Raw genomic sequence first — 14,887 nt, forward strand, 5'->3', positions numbered from 1 at the left:
TTTTCTTTCTTGCTAATCCCAGGGGACAGTTTCAATCACTGATTAGTCTAATTAGTAAACTCACTGCTGCCTTTCTTTCTTTCTTTCTTTCTTTCGTTTAAAGAAAATTTCTTGCTTTTCTTTAAAGAAAAGGATACCTAAAATCTTCAGAGTGTAGATTTTGTTAGGCATGTTTATGCATTTATAGCATTGCTCCAATACATGATTATAATATCTTCCATTTGTGGGAATCTAGAGTTTACTTTATTTAACATAAATTAAAAGATAAAATTTAATCCAACACATGCATATTTATAGCACTCTGACTAATGCAATTCTGATCATTATTGCTATATGGTTTGCCCATGATGCAATGCTATCTAGAACTACTGCCTACAAGCTCGGATAGATATCTACCAAATTGAACTTGCCAAATTGAAGTTTTTTTCTTATTAGTTCCCTACTCAGTTGCTCAATCATTTTCTGTTAAGCGAGTCTTCTTATGTACCATTCTGGGAAACTGGCATACATTTCTCATATTGCTAACTCTGCAATTGGCTTTTAAATAGCCTACAAACAGAGCCAACATACCTATGTGGCTCGGGCTTTTTACCGGTGGTTTGGTGCAGCTTGAGATTCTGCAAAATAGAAATAACTAAATATGTTTTCTGCACAACTATTCAGCCACATCTGTTAATAAATTGTACATTCACTTTGTGGCTGGAAGCAGTGTGTTTGCAGTCCCTTGTAGACACATTGATGGTCACACAAATTATTCTAAATTTTAAGATATTATTCAATTTTAAAACTCAATAGAATTAAAAACAGGTTTTCTACATGTAACTTGAACATAGGGAATTAGGCATAGACTGAGGCATTGGTATTCATCAGAGCAACACAGTTATGGTGTTCGGTTTCATCTATCTTATGCTTCTAATGCTGAAATCCTGATATATTTAGTAAGCATTCATGACAATATGGTAACTAAGAAATGAGTGGAGTTATACACATCAATGGGTTTTTGCACAGGATCTGAAATTAACTTAATTATCCCCGGTCCAACCTGATCAGGAGAAAGGAGAGCAGATGGCATACAACCTGAGATGATGCGGTAAGGAGAAAGGAGAAAGGAGAAGGGATGGCATACATCGTAACCTATTTATGGTCATTTGTAGTTCCTGCACAACTTATGATCGTTGGTAAATTAAGCAAAAGAAAAAAGATGAGCCTACAATGCCAATTGTGTCAAGAAAAAAAATTGACAGTCACCAAAGACAATACAGAAGGGCACTTACCTCTCCATCATTCTATCAGTTGTTTTAAGCACTGGCTCATCATCGAATATTGATTTCATTACCATGCTATGTAACTTGTAGGAGGAAATTCATTCGGTTCGGAAAATTCATTCTGCACGGCAAAGAAGATAACTGGATCAGGTCAAGGCTAATTAAAAAACTGATATGAACAAATTCATATGGGGAAGTGGAGAACCTATAGAGAATTTGGACATTGAAATCCTAGCAAACTTGGCCTCCTGTGCGGGCAAGCAAGTTCCCCAAAGATTCAAACTCAATCAGTTGATCAATGGCATACAAATCAGAAAAGCTTCAACATCATTGCCCCTCATCAACTCGCTCAAATTTATGGTTCTGTTTCTATGTCAGATAGATATGGTTGCCATGGGTAATTTTCACTTACAATGGGCACGAGAGTCAGCGATGGCATCTCATCTCATATTCAGATGCATTCGCACTACACATCTCAAATAAGAAACCACAGAGAGCGCTGCTACTAACATCAATGACAATCACTAATGATGACTGAATGCACTTCCCTGCAATTATAATAAAAACTATGAATCTCATGCCATTAACAAAAGAAAACCTTGCCAAACTATTTGTCTAGCTTGATTTTCTACTTGTGTACGACCAATCCTTGCCCTCAAGTAGGATATAGCTTAAGAACATGGGAAAACGTATTTGGAAATATGTATAAACAATTACCACCAATAATACAAATTTACTTAATCACCACCAATAATACAAGTGAAAGCGTATTTGGAAATATGTATAAACAATTACCTCCATTAATGGAGTTTGTCAAGTCTGCAAATGGCGTACGACCTTCATTGTTTTGTATAGGTTCCGTTATGAACAAACTAAACAGTAAGTTAATCCTTAGTTTCAATCAGAAATCAATCTCTTCCTGAAAGTAAAGATAGAAATTAGATGCTCTAGCTTTTCCAAAGAAGGAATACACATGAGCTAGCCGAAAACACATTATTCAACATGTTTTGATTTACAGTTAGGACCAGTGTAGAGCAATATGGGACTATTTGGATCTAGAGGGCTAACAGACATGGTTGAGTCTTCTATTATTGGTACAGTTGTTGAATAGAATTGAAAATATATATATATTCAGTATTGGTATTGTGACAAGGTGGGAGTATAAATCAATCAACCATAGGCAGGTAAGAGCAAAAAAGAAAGTAAGAGCAAAAAGAAATAAATGACCAGCAAGTATTGATTCAATTTTAAGAGAATTGTAAGCCAAATACTTCACAAATGCAACTCAACATACTTCTTAAGCATCATGAGCTCTTCCCCCCTAAGCATGACTTCTCTCTCCATAAGTAAGTACAATTGAAATAATTAAGAGATGAAGTTCAATTGGTGCATATTAGAACTCTACTGTATTTGCTTAGAAATGAACCACCACATAATTTTCGACACTGCAAGGAAAAGCTGGTACAGCACATGGATGGTTAGTAAACATGGTACCAAACAGCCCCAACCCATGCCTTTACGGCAATGCTAGATGTGTTAGATGCAACGAGCCTTTCTAAACTTGTGTATTCATATATTTTATCAGCATACTCGGATCATATCAATATGAGGCAGTGGTGTTCTTTTCAAACTAATGCAAAATTAGCCCTGCAAAATTCATGGATATATGATCACAGAAAACTCATGGAGCAGCTCCAGGTATTGCTAAGGCTGCACCTGTTTTTCTACATGAAACAACTAAGTTATGTCGTGCATACTATGAGGCCGCAAAAGTAGATAGCTGCACAATGAGTATGGTACTGTGATCGCTGACAAAGAAATGTGTATGTCCAAATAACAGAGAGAATTGTCACAACACAATGTGCAGTCAAAAAGGAAATTAAGAGTTGATTGTGCAAATGTGTTGTAAATTGCTTCTCTCTGTTTCTTAGATGCAGACAACAATCCGTTAAGACGTTGTTAACTTGTTACCACTAAGAATTGTCACCACTAATACAAATGACCTCTATAGCGACAGTAGGATGAAAATTCAACGTGGGGAGGGCTATTTCAATTCAGAGCAAAGTTTACATACAACTAAGAAAGGCTCTAGTCGCTGTTTGGCTATACCAGATCAAAGTTTACATACAAATGACATAATTCAGAGCAAAGTTTACATACAACGTGGGGAGGGCTATAGTAGATCCGATTCAAACTAAAAATCAAATGACATACCTGTTTGGCTCTAGTCGCTCGTGTTTGTTGATTCCGGTAGAAGCATCAACAACATTGTAGACCTCAGGTATTAGTTTTAAGTCTCATTCTGATCTCTTAGAGCCAATGCTCACAAAACACTCCTTGTATGGGAGAAAGCTTGGTTCTGTAATTCCTGATTTCCTGCAATATTAAACAGCTAGTAGTTATTTTACAGTAATTCCTACATTATTTTTGCCATGAAAAATTTGAATACCTGATTATTTTTGGGTAAGCTGCAATCATATGCGATGGAAAAAAACGATTAAATTCAGAGCTAACTAATATGTTGGACTCACGATCATCTCCAACAACACAACAAAGTACAGAAAGAGATCGAAGTTACTTAAGTTAGGGTTGGCCGATTTGCAGGGAGCAAAAAGAAGGGGGTTGGAACACCTGGTATCAGCAACGGTTGAGCGGGATGGCTTTGGCCTCACCAGCGTCGGGATGGATTCGTCGTCACCAGCGGTTGATAGGTGCGTCCGGCAACCGGCAAGACGCAGGCGCTTCCGAGCAGGATACGGGAGCGGCCGAGGAGGATCTGCGAGGGGGGCTCTGCTCGCCGGCGCACGGCGGCGATCCCAGGGCGGCGAACCAAGCAAGCCTGCCGGGGCTCCGAGCAGGGGCGGCGAGGAGGATTTGGGAGCGGAGGATTTGCAGGAAACGGGAGCGGCCGAGCGGAGGATTTGCAGGAAACGGGAGTGGCCGAGGAGGATATGCGAGGGGGGCTCTGTTCGCCGGCGCACGGCGGCGGAGGGGGCGGCGAGGAGGATTTGGGAGCGGTGCTCCGAGCAGGATACGGGATGCGAAGCAGGATACGAGATGCGAGGAGGATCTGCGAGGGACGTGCGGGATTTGGCGGAAGAGAGAGCCGTGCGGGATGCGCGTCGGTCGCAGGAGGCAGGACGAAACCGAGACGGAAGATTGTCGCACGAAAAGGTTGTCCTCTTTTTAGTCTTTTTAGTTGTATTGTAGGAGATAAAAGCATACTGAAAATGACCTATAATTTGAAAAGGGGTAGTAGCACACTGAAATTTATAGGAAGCACAGGCACAGAGCAACAAGCGCGCACGCACAGAAAAGCGAGGAATCAAAGCATCAAGCCCTTTCTCTGAGCGCCAATGGCACGGTATCTTCTCGCCCCCACCTCCTCCACGACCTCCTCTGCTGCGCCTGCCCTCCTCCCCAAGGATGCCGCCAAGAAATCGCCGACGTCACGGCCCCTCCGCCTCCGTGCGCTTGGCTCCAGGACCAGCAAGGCGCGGCCCATCATGGCGGTGGCGTCGGAGCAGGCCGCGCCGGCCGCCAGGTACCCCAAGGTGGCCGCCCCTACCACCGGCCCGATCCCGGCCGCCGAGCTGCTCGGAGTCATCGAGGCCGCTGCAAAAGCTGGCGCCGATGTGAGTTTCAGTTGTCTCTGTTTGCTTGATGTTTCTGCTCCCCCAATTTCCGATTTTGGGGTAACACTCGCAGGTCGCAGCTTATTGACTAGTTTGGTTGAAATGTGGTCTGTGAGTTGGCAAAGCTGCACGTTTGTTGAACCGCAACAAGAAGTGCTAGTCGTTCAGTTGGTGAATCCGCTGATTATGCTAATTGCGCTATGCTGTGCCAATTGGCAAACTAATTGTTGTAGGAGTATTGAGTTTTAGGGGTAGCTCTGGCCTCTGGCATAATTATCTCTTTTAACCAGTTATTATAGGCTTATAGGAGGCCAGTCTGCTAGTTTTTTTTTTCTTTCAGTCAAAGAGCATTGGAATTTTGATACACCAAACAAATACTGATAGTTGGATGCCCTAGTGCTTTATTAAAGTTTAAATGCTTCAAGCTCTGTAATGGTCACACCATTTTTAGAAGGCAGGAAACAAGTCCTTTTCTTTCATGTTACCATTGATGGAGATAAAATTTCAAGGTATTTCATCATCTCCTATCGATTTCAGGTTATAATGGAAGCTGTTAATAAGCCACGCAATATCCAATATAAAGGTGTTGCAGACCTGGTGACAGAGTAAGAATGCTTGTCGCTGATATTGTCAATGTGCACCAGTTCTTAGTTTGATGTCTATGAGATAGCAGGTTATATAAGATATTAGTGCCTCTTTTCATGCTGTAAAGTGAAACAGCATACTGTTTTAATCTATTGCTCTATACTTTGTTCAGCACAGACAAGTTGAGTGAATCAGTCATTTTGGAAGTTGTCACCAAGAACTTCAAAGACCACCTCATACTTGGGGAGGAAGGCGGCCTTATTGGAGATTCCCAGTCAGAGTATCTCTGGTGCATTGACCCTTTAGGTTTGGTTCCTCACTCAGTTCCTACTTCTGATTTGATGAACATCTATTTAACATTGTAACCATCGTTTGTACTTTGTAATACTGGATGGCTCCAGTAGTTTTCCAGATAACTTCCTATTTATTGCAGCAAACCTGTGAACTTGAACAGATTAGTCCATCCTCCATTTCATTGATTTAGAAGGTGACAGTTGTGTGTATTACTATTATTACCCTGTCAAGAAAAAGAAGTCAGTCCTGTGTATTATTACTGACAAGCAAATTGAGGAATAGAACAATTAGTACAATTCATATATATCACAGCAGTAAGAGTGTACCTGAAGTTGATTAGAAAATTAAGTCAGCATGACAGTCTCCCCCTTGGGATCTAATCTACCGAATTTCTCCTCTCAGATGGAACAACAAACTTTGCACATGGTTACCCCAGCTTTTCTGTGTCCATTGGTGTTCTCTTCCGTGGGAAGCCTGCTGCTTCTACTGTGGTAAGTGTTTGAACATATTGTTCTTGAACCATATGACCATTCCAATAGCAGAACCACAAACAATTAGAGTATTACACTATATATAGGAAACAGTTTCTTTATGTAATTAGTTTTACCACTTTCTTATTTAGGTGGAATTTTGTGGTGGGCCTATGTGCTGGAGCACCCGTACAATTTCTGCATCTGCTGGTAGGTTCTCCAATCAACTATGGCTTTGCTTATTTATGCTAGAGGACTCTAGAGACTTCATTTTTATGTCTTTCCTTTCTCTCGAACAGGTGGAGGAGCTTATTGTAATGGGCAAAAGATTCATGTCAGTCAGACAAACAAGGTAGCCTATTTTCTCTTCTAGAAGTAGTCATGCATTTTCCTATTATGTTCATCTGTGAGTGCAAACCTGCCTTCTGTGATGATTTGCCGGGGGGCCATGTGCTCAATGCAGTCATTCATAAAAGTGTTTTTGGATGTATGGATTAAATGTTACATAACCTGACTGTGTAAATTGTAATGTGGATGTAAGTTTTCAAGTTATTCTCTCTAATCGGTAGTCGTCAACTCATTCTCTAGGTGGAACAATCTCTTCTCGTCACAGGTTTTGGATATGAACATGATGATGCCTGGACGACCAATATAAATTTGTTCAAGGAATTTACTGACATTAGCAGGGTAAGTGTTTGCCGAACTGCAATTGTTTTGCAGATTTGCAGATCTGAGTTTTCTATCATCCTTGAAATATACTCTTTTTTTCAGGGAGTGCGAAGGCTGGGGTCTGCCGCTGCTGACATGTCCCACGTTGGACTTGGTATTACAGAAGCTTACTGGGAATACCGACTTAAGCCATGGGATATGGCTGCTGGCGTCCTGGTAGTTACTTTTTTCTCCCATGGATCATTTAATGATAATTAATTTTTCAAATCATTTTTGATAAATAATCATGAGTACCACAGAACTAAATATCGGCCTTTTTTGGCTTTGTCTAATCTTACCTCAATCAGATATTACCTGTTATTGATGTAACCTAACATTTTCGTTAAAATTAGTTATACACTTTTATGGATTGCCTCTAAGATGGCAGTAACCAATTTAAAAGTACTGTTAGAATCCTGTTCATGGCCTTTCTGTGAACAACTAAAGAGTGCACACCTAAAAAGATACAAAATTGGTGCTTATATTATATTTAGCAATCGTATAAATGAATTTACTTCAGTTAGAGCAATGCCTACTCGTTAAGTCTGAGAAATGAGAATGACAGCTTTGTTTCCAATTTAGCATATCTTGTTTTGTGGTGTATGTTATGCTGAATTGCTGATATAGTTGATCACTTTTTGAACAGATAGTTGAAGAAGCTGGTGGGGTGGTAACTCGCATGGATGGTGGAGAGTTTACAGTCTTTGATCGTTCTGTTCTTGTTTCCAATGGACTTGTTCATGGACAGGTTTGTTCTAATTAATTTGGGATATTGTTTGTGTGGATAAGTTTCCTACGGTTGTTGTTGATGCACCCTTTTATTGAACTGCAGCTTTTGGATCGGATTGGCCCTCCTACTGAAGATCTTAAGAAGAAAGGAATTGATTTCTCTTTGTGGTTCAAGCCTGACAACTACGTAACTGACTTTTGAGTTGCACCAAAAAGGCACCAGCCATGGACTATCAAAATAAAGCAACCATCATTTTTTGGTTTCCTTAAAGAAGAAACAATAATGTTTAGTTCAACAACCCTGTACTTTTAATGGCAATACAGTACAGTTCTTCGGCTCAAGTTTCAGAGTTTCAAGAGCCAAGCTCCTAAAAGAATACAGCTGTACAATTGAACATGGAATGTGCCCATTCCTGTGGCTTTTGGATTATTACATGCATCAGAAATTGAGATTTTGAAAGAGCCACAGCTTACATTCCAAAAAAAAAGAGCCACAGGTTCTGCGTCCATTTGTACATCTAACAGATTGGTTCCTTGTGAGCTGCTTTGGTCTGCTAGACTGCTACTCTTATTTAAGATACCATGCACTGAAAATTTGTCTGCTTGTAGTTACAGATAAACAGCAGATGCTTGCATGGCATTATAATTTCCGTTGCGTCTCAATAAACTTTGCATAACTGCATCGGAGATATTCCCTCGGTTCTAAATTAACATCGGAGATATATGTTAATTGTTATGTATAGAGACAATAAAAGCTATGAATCTAGAAATGTCAAAATGTCTTATAATTTGAGATGGAGGGAGTATACATTACTGTGGTGCACACTGTGATAATCAGAAGATTAGCAAACCAAAACTGCACATGTTAGTTCAGTCACTAAAAGTTGCCGGTGCAGAGGTCATGTTGGTTGTCTTTTTGGATAAGAGGTCCTGAATGATAGGTCACAGGAGGCCCAAAACACAACACTGGATAGAACGAGCCAAAAGAAGAGATATTTTGAGCTTGCTCTGCTCGCAGCTCCTGCCGTTCACAGCTCCCATCCTCTCCAAAACAGCCACAGCTCAAGCAAAAGCACGAAAGCTCAGTGATATTTTCCCTGGCTGTTTAGCAGGTCTGCACACTCGTTGCCTATCGAGAGCGGCGGCGGCCTTCGTCACCCACCCTGTGCTCATGTACGTCCCACTTTACCTCTCTCGATTCTTGTATAATTGTTCCTAAGTTAAAGCAACCTTGCCTGATTTAGGTAATTTTGTCAGTATTTGTGAATTGGGGATTCAGTTTTATGGCACTGATGTTTAACTGGATAATACTTTGGTTACTAGTAACTGTTTGATTGTGCATGTCTTGAGTAGAAGTTCTGAAACAGCATCACTGTTTCAGTGTTTCTATGAATACGCTGACATGGCTTTGTTCATCGTTTTGCAGGCTAAGTGTTGAGGCTCATACATATTACTGGATTGCAAGGCCGAGATGGAAATTATGTGCCTGCAGAAACGTCTTGCAAGAAACAGCCTTACATGACGCAGAAGTAAATTCCTACCGCCATAGTGAGAGGAAGAACAGGAAAAGGGACGGCGCTTACATTGACAAAGATGGCGTAGCAAGAACCTTCGACCGAAAGAAAATATCTAGAAAGAGGGGTAAGTGACAGTGCTACCACTCCTTTTAGTTTCATTGAATGCTGCAAATCAATAATTCTTAGACCATTTTTATCAAAAAGAAAACATCATCATTATTATTATTTTGGATTTACTGTTTTGTTGGAATTTCAAGGATATGGCATAGGTTTTAGCTCTGAATGATATGGCTTGGACATGCAGGGGGTGCTATCAAAGGCCGTGGTTGGAAGTACGGCTCTGGGTTTGTTGATGGAGTGTTCCCAGTGTTGAGTCCAATGGCGCAGGATATCCTAGAATTTGTGCAGAAGGGGACCGACGTCACCAATATCTGGGAATCACTGGACAAAATTCCTCAAGCACACGATCTTTGGGATGACATTGTCAATGTTGCAGTCCAGCTCCGCCTGAACCGACAATGGGAGCCGATCATCACAGTAAGTCCTAATCGTAGCCCTTCACTTGCTGATTATACATCTCATTCTGCCTTAACTTTGTCTGATCATACAATGTGAAACTGGCAAGAGCAAAAACTCTAGTCTTTTGTTACTTCCCTTGGTGCTGCTTTGATTCCTAAGGTTTTGATGTTTGATTTGTCAAGAGTACCTATAGGTCTGTGAGTGGATCCTGTACCGGAGTTCGTTCCGTCCTGACATAATCTGCTACAACCTGCTCATAGATGCATATGGTCAGAAGCGTCAGCTGAACAAGGCAGAATCGATTTACATGGCTCTTCTGGAGGCTCACTGTGTGCCCACAGAGGACACTTATGCTCTTCTACTGCGTGCTTACTGCAATTCTGGACAGTTGCACCGAGCCGAGGGCGTGATTTCAGAAATGCAGAAGAATGGGCTCCCTCCAAGTATGCACCTCCTTGTATTTCCTTTGTCATGACTCATGAGATGAAAAATTCTTGTCAATTTAGGATGAAAGAAAAAAAAACATACCAAAAACTCTCTTGCAGCTGCAACTGTGTATAACGCATACCTGGATGGTCTACTGAAGGCAAGATGTTCCGAAAAGGCGGTTGAAGTGTATCAAAGGATGAAGAAGGAGCGCTGCAGAACAAACACCGAGACCTACACCCTGATGATCAACGTGTATGGGAAGGTAAGGCAATTTTCCTTGTTTGGTTAATGTTCATGGTTCAAAATTCAGATGATCTCATGTCTCTGTCAGTGTCAGCATTCTGAGACAATCAATGGCCGTCGTCATGCTCATCCTTTCGCAGGCAAAGCAACCGATGTCATCGCTGAAAGTGTTCAACGAGATGAAAACGATTGGGTGCAAGCCCAACATCTGCACCTACACTGCCCTGGTGAACGCGTTCGCGCGGGAAGGCCTTTGCGAGAAGGCAGAGGAGGTGTTTGAGGAGATGCAGCAAGCTGGGCATGAACCTGACGTGTATGCCTACAATGCCCTGATGGAAGCTTACAGGTAGAAGAAAAAAAATCAATACCATGAACCTTTCAATTTGACGTGAATCAATGCCATTTCATCAGTTTATTGGTGCATCACATCACAGCCGCGCTGGGTTGCCGCAAGGGGCATCGGAGATCTTCTCTCTGATGGAACACATGGGGTGTGAGCCTGACAGAGCCTCTTACAACATATTGGTGGATGCTTATGGAAGAGCTGGTCTCCATCAAGGTAGGCCAGCAAGCTTCATCTTGTTAATTTGGCCAGTGAACTCAAGAACATGCTGGATTTAATTTGTGATTGGACGTTCAGAGGCAGAGGCGGCGTTCCAAGAGCTGAAGCAGCAGGGCATGCGGCCGACCATGAAGTCGCACATGCTGCTCCTGTCCGCGCACGCCAAGTCCGGCAACGTGGCGAGGTGCGAGGAGGTGATGGCGCAGCTCCACAAGTCGGGGCTGCGCCCGGACACCTTCGCGCTCAACGCCATGCTCAACGCGTACGGCAGGGCCGGGCGGCTCGACGACATGGAGCGCCTCCTCGGGGCCATGGAGCGCGGCGGCGACGACGACGCCGGCGGTGGTGCCGCGCCGGACACCAGCACGTACAACGTGCTGGTGAACGTGTACGGGCGCGCGGGGTACCTGGACCGGATGGAGGCGGCGTTCCGCGCGCTGGCGGCCCGGGGGCTCGCCGCCGACGTGGTGACGTGGACATCCCGCATCGGCGCGTACGCGAGGAAGAAGGAGTACGGGCGGTGCCTGGAGATCTTCGAGGAGATGGTGGACGCCGGGTGCTACCCGGACGCCGGCACGGCCAAGGTGCTGCTCGCCGCGTGCTCCGACGAGCGCCAGGTGGAGCAGGTCACGGCCATCGTCAGGTCCATGCACAAGGACGCCAAGACGCTCTTCGCATTATGAAATCAACAGGCTTTTTTTTCATACTGTGCGCTTGTTAGGCTTACCAATATCCTGTCGAGTTGTATTATTGGTAAACTTTTCTTCTGTTTTCATAATGATGAAATACGTGTTTCAGCACAGTCCAAAAAAGAGAGTAAAACCTACATACTGTTTTTAGAAAAATGTAAGTAGTAAAGAACCAATTTTTCAAAATGAAACAAAATACAAAGCTTAGGTTCCACGGCATGTTGCAGCGACACAAAATCAGTCAAGATCTGTAGTTCAAGTGGACTATTAAAAATCTGTAAGCAAGTAATAGGATTTGGGTAGAACAGAAATGCATTGTTGCCACAACAGTACCATTGCTGGGTCTTACATTCGTCAATCAATGTTTATAATGCAACAGATCCCCTTACCAACTGCAGCCTGCAGCTGTTGTTATTGTTGTTTTGCAGTCTGCATCAGCCACCAACCGCTGTTCAGAAGTCCGATCAGTGTCAGAGAGCACCGGTGTCCTCGCTGGATTGTTTACGCACGCCGATATGATGCCCGATTCCGGCCCGTGATTCGCCGATGCCGACTAAGCTACAGAAGTGGAGTAGCAACAACAAAGGAGTAGTTCAATCTTTTTTTTTTTTTTGGCTGGTTTGTTGGTTGGTGACGCCCTCCACGGCTCCACCTCAACGCAGCGCTGCGTTGCGTTGCTGCAACGTTTGGTGGTCTTCAGTTTAATTTGTTGATCAGTATATTGAGCCTCAAATCAGCACCAAAATGGCGTCCATTGGATATGGAATTTGATGCCAAGTTGCTGATGCAACCATTCATCACAAATTTGCTGGAAAAAAAGGGGTTCGAAGCTTGATAAGTGATTTTTTGGGGAACTTTGATAAGTGAAACTTTGAAAGTCTAAACTCTGAAAGTCTGAAACCTTTCTTTCCTGGCTGAAACGAAAGGGCAAGCCTGCATTTTCTTTTGCATATATCATCAGAACTCAAAGGTCAAATTGCAAACCATAAAAGGCACATACTGAAAAGGCCCACAAGGGCCCATTTTTTTTTCTACTAGTTTTCGCAGTTTGGAGGCGCACCACCAACCTTCTCCATTTTTTCTATTATATTTTTGCAAATCCGCAGGAAAAAGAAGGCGAAACGAGGCCTCCACCAGCTCACACCACCGCCGAGCGGAACGAACTCGGCGAGAGAGCGGAAGCGGCGCCGAGCACCCAGTCCCTCTCCTCTCCTCGTCCGCCGCCGTCTCCCGGATCATGGCCATGGCCGCCTCCTCCCGGCTGCTGTGGGCGTCCCGCGCCGCCGCCTACCTCAGGATCTCCACCTTCCCCAGGGCCTTCTCCACCGGTACGTTTCCTTTTCCCTCCCAACCTCCTCTGTTTCCGCCGCTCTGGTTCGTCGGATCACGGCTCTTTGCGGTTGGTACGGCACGACCCTGTTGTCTCGCGCGCGTATAGATCGGATTTTGGAACTGTTCCTGGTTGGGACACAGCTCTGCGCTCCATCAGGCGGCGGATACGTTCAGGGAATGGGGGTTTACGACGGGGTTTAGCCCCCGCCGCCGCTTCTTGTTTAATCTTTTCTGAATATGAATGTTCTGTCCTTCCGGGGTGGTTTCGTTTATTGATGGTGACAGCACGTGTATGTGTATGAAAAAAAAGAAGGATCTTATATGTTACGCTGCAAATATATTTGGAAGATTAATTTCTCAGATTTATCTTAGTGTTAGATATGGATGAGGAAGGCAATGTATTACAACCTGAAATTAATGATTTTATATGAATAGATAGCCTTTGGTCAAATTGTGCTTCAGTACAGGTGCAGAAGAAATGGTCTCAGGAACACAGATTTTTATTGTGGAGTAGATGCAAGAAGTCACTGGTTGGGGTTGGTCTAGTACTTTTGTGTGTGCATTATTAGTTGTTACCCCTGCAATGCCACTTCAATGCATACAACTTCTGGTGCTCTAATTTTTTTTCTCATGTTATCCCCTTTTCAGTGCTGAAGGATCTGAAGTATGCTGACACTCATGAATGGGTGAAGGTTGAGGGTGATTCGGCAACAGTGGGGATTACTGATCATGCCCAGGTTCATACATTCACATATTTCTATCACTGATTCACTGTGAATTTGGAGTGTGAAGCAATTCTAGGTGTTATGCCCTCGATATGTTAGGTTACCGGTGCTGTAGTCCTTATCTATACTGATAAACACAATGCATGCAATCTGTTGGCTAGACATCAAGTTCCAATGTTTCATGTCATGCTCAGTATAATTGCTTAAATTTTGTTTATTGCTTTTGGCTTCCAGGATCATTTGGGTGATGTTGTCTATGTGGAGTTGCCAGAAGTTGGCATCAGTGTCTCCCAGGGAAAGAACTTTGGTGCTGTTGAGAGTGTGAAGGCAACCAGTGATATCAACTCACCAGTATCTGGAGAGGTCGTTGAAGTGAATAACAAACTAAGCGAGGAACCTGGATTGGTAAGTGCTGCAACTCATATTAGCCAGAACTCATCTGAAAACAAACTTCCATGGGTAGATTAGTCAATGATTATCATTTCTGGTTAGGTGAATGCAAGCCCATATGAGAAGGGGTGGATTATCAAGGTCAAGCTCAGCGATTCAGGTGAGCTCAATTCGCTCATGAATGATGAGAAGTACTCGAAATTCTGCGAAGAAGAAGACAATCATTGAAGAAACCAGAGTGTCTTCTGAACACAAGGACCTGTGTTTCAAGCTTTATCACTGCTTCTAGTCTGCAGACCTGCTGTGACAAATTCGCAAGGTTCATCGCCTGGAATAAATTAGTTTTAGGATTTGCCAAGGGCTTGGGAAATCCGAGCTTGTGAATGACGTGGTCAAGTTTGATTATCTCTTTGTAGTTGTAATCTCGTGATTTCCTTCTTTCTAAAGATAACTTTTTGATTCCTTGGTATGCAAATTTGTTGGCCCTTTTGCAAATGGTTCAGAATGTTAAGCGTTATTATTACTGTGCATAGTGATAAAACAGGGGAATCATATGTGTTATACAGAGATTGCACCATCTGACCATCTGATATTCTGATTCACTAAAAAGGTATTTTCAATGTCGAAGTAATTGCAAGAAATATCAAACTCTTCCAAATCAGAATTCGAAACATTGTACATTGACTGATAAAATGTGAACAATGTTTAGTGAATCTTATGACAATCCAATCCAAGTATGGAACATCTTTTCTAGGTATGTGAGAATTCCTGTAACATTATTATCGATAGTTCAGT

General features: G+C 42.8%; 2 protein-coding genes and 1 long non-coding RNA gene across 4 annotated transcripts; 2 read left to right on the forward strand and 1 right to left on the reverse strand.

Annotated features, from left to right (window-relative positions):
• On the reverse strand, window positions 1-4,469 carry LOC110435061. Of its 2 annotated transcripts, XR_002452716.1 has the most exons (6): window positions 3,897-4,469; window positions 3,480-3,641; window positions 2,061-2,184; window positions 1,471-1,813; window positions 1,275-1,386; window positions 1-1,157 (listed from the first exon to the last, which is right to left on the reverse strand). It is a non-coding gene; the product is annotated as an uncharacterized LOC110435061 (long non-coding RNA). The 2 variants fall into 2 exon arrangements; XR_002452715.1 differs by having other exon boundaries at window positions 1-1,386.
• Window positions 4,526-11,980, forward strand: LOC8076117 (pentatricopeptide repeat-containing protein At2g35130). Its single transcript, XM_021458998.1, has 19 exons — window positions 4,526-4,900; window positions 5,438-5,505; window positions 5,658-5,791; window positions 6,182-6,270; window positions 6,402-6,459; window positions 6,549-6,601; window positions 6,838-6,936; window positions 7,021-7,134; window positions 7,604-7,705; window positions 7,790-7,886; window positions 8,011-8,070; window positions 8,628-8,859; window positions 9,113-9,327; window positions 9,508-9,740; window positions 9,916-10,165; window positions 10,268-10,413; window positions 10,535-10,740; window positions 10,829-10,953; window positions 11,035-11,980. Exons 1-19 carry the CDS (start codon window positions 4,622-4,624, stop codon window positions 11,637-11,639), a joined length of 3,165 nt encoding a protein of 1,054 aa, XP_021314673.1. The 5' UTR covers window positions 4,526-4,621; the 3' UTR covers window positions 11,640-11,980.
• Window positions 12,704-14,653, forward strand: LOC8077176 (glycine cleavage system H protein 2, mitochondrial). Its single transcript, XM_002451573.2, has 4 exons — window positions 12,704-12,973; window positions 13,626-13,714; window positions 13,937-14,107; window positions 14,195-14,653. The coding sequence occupies exons 1-4, from the start codon at window positions 12,883-12,885 to the stop codon at window positions 14,318-14,320; spliced, it is 477 nt and encodes a 158-aa protein (XP_002451618.1). The 5' UTR covers window positions 12,704-12,882; the 3' UTR covers window positions 14,321-14,653.

This window comes from Sorghum bicolor, chromosome 4 (assembly GCF_000003195.3).
Source record: "Sorghum bicolor cultivar BTx623 chromosome 4, Sorghum_bicolor_NCBIv3, whole genome shotgun sequence".
In the NCBI taxonomy this organism is placed as follows: Eukaryota; Viridiplantae; Streptophyta; class Magnoliopsida; order Poales; family Poaceae; genus Sorghum; species Sorghum bicolor.

Coding starts and splice junctions, on each gene's coding strand:
- LOC8076117 (XM_021458998.1), top strand. CDS start 4,622: ATGGCACGGTATCTTCTCGCCCCCACCTCCTCCACGACCTCCTCTGCT. Junction 10,166..10,267: donor GAAGAATGGGCTCCCTCCAA/GTATGCACCTCC, acceptor ACTCTCTTGCAG/CTGCAACTGTGTATAACGCA. Junction 10,954..11,034: donor AAGAGCTGGTCTCCATCAAG/GTAGGCCAGCAA, acceptor TTGGACGTTCAG/AGGCAGAGGCGGCGTTCCAA.
- LOC8077176 (XM_002451573.2), top strand. CDS start 12,883: ATGGCCATGGCCGCCTCCTCCCGGCTGCTGTGGGCGTCCCGCGCCGCC. Junction 12,974..13,625: donor CCCCAGGGCCTTCTCCACCG/GTACGTTTCCTT, acceptor TCCCCTTTTCAG/TGCTGAAGGATCTGAAGTAT. Junction 13,715..13,936: donor GGATTACTGATCATGCCCAG/GTTCATACATTC, acceptor TTTGGCTTCCAG/GATCATTTGGGTGATGTTGT.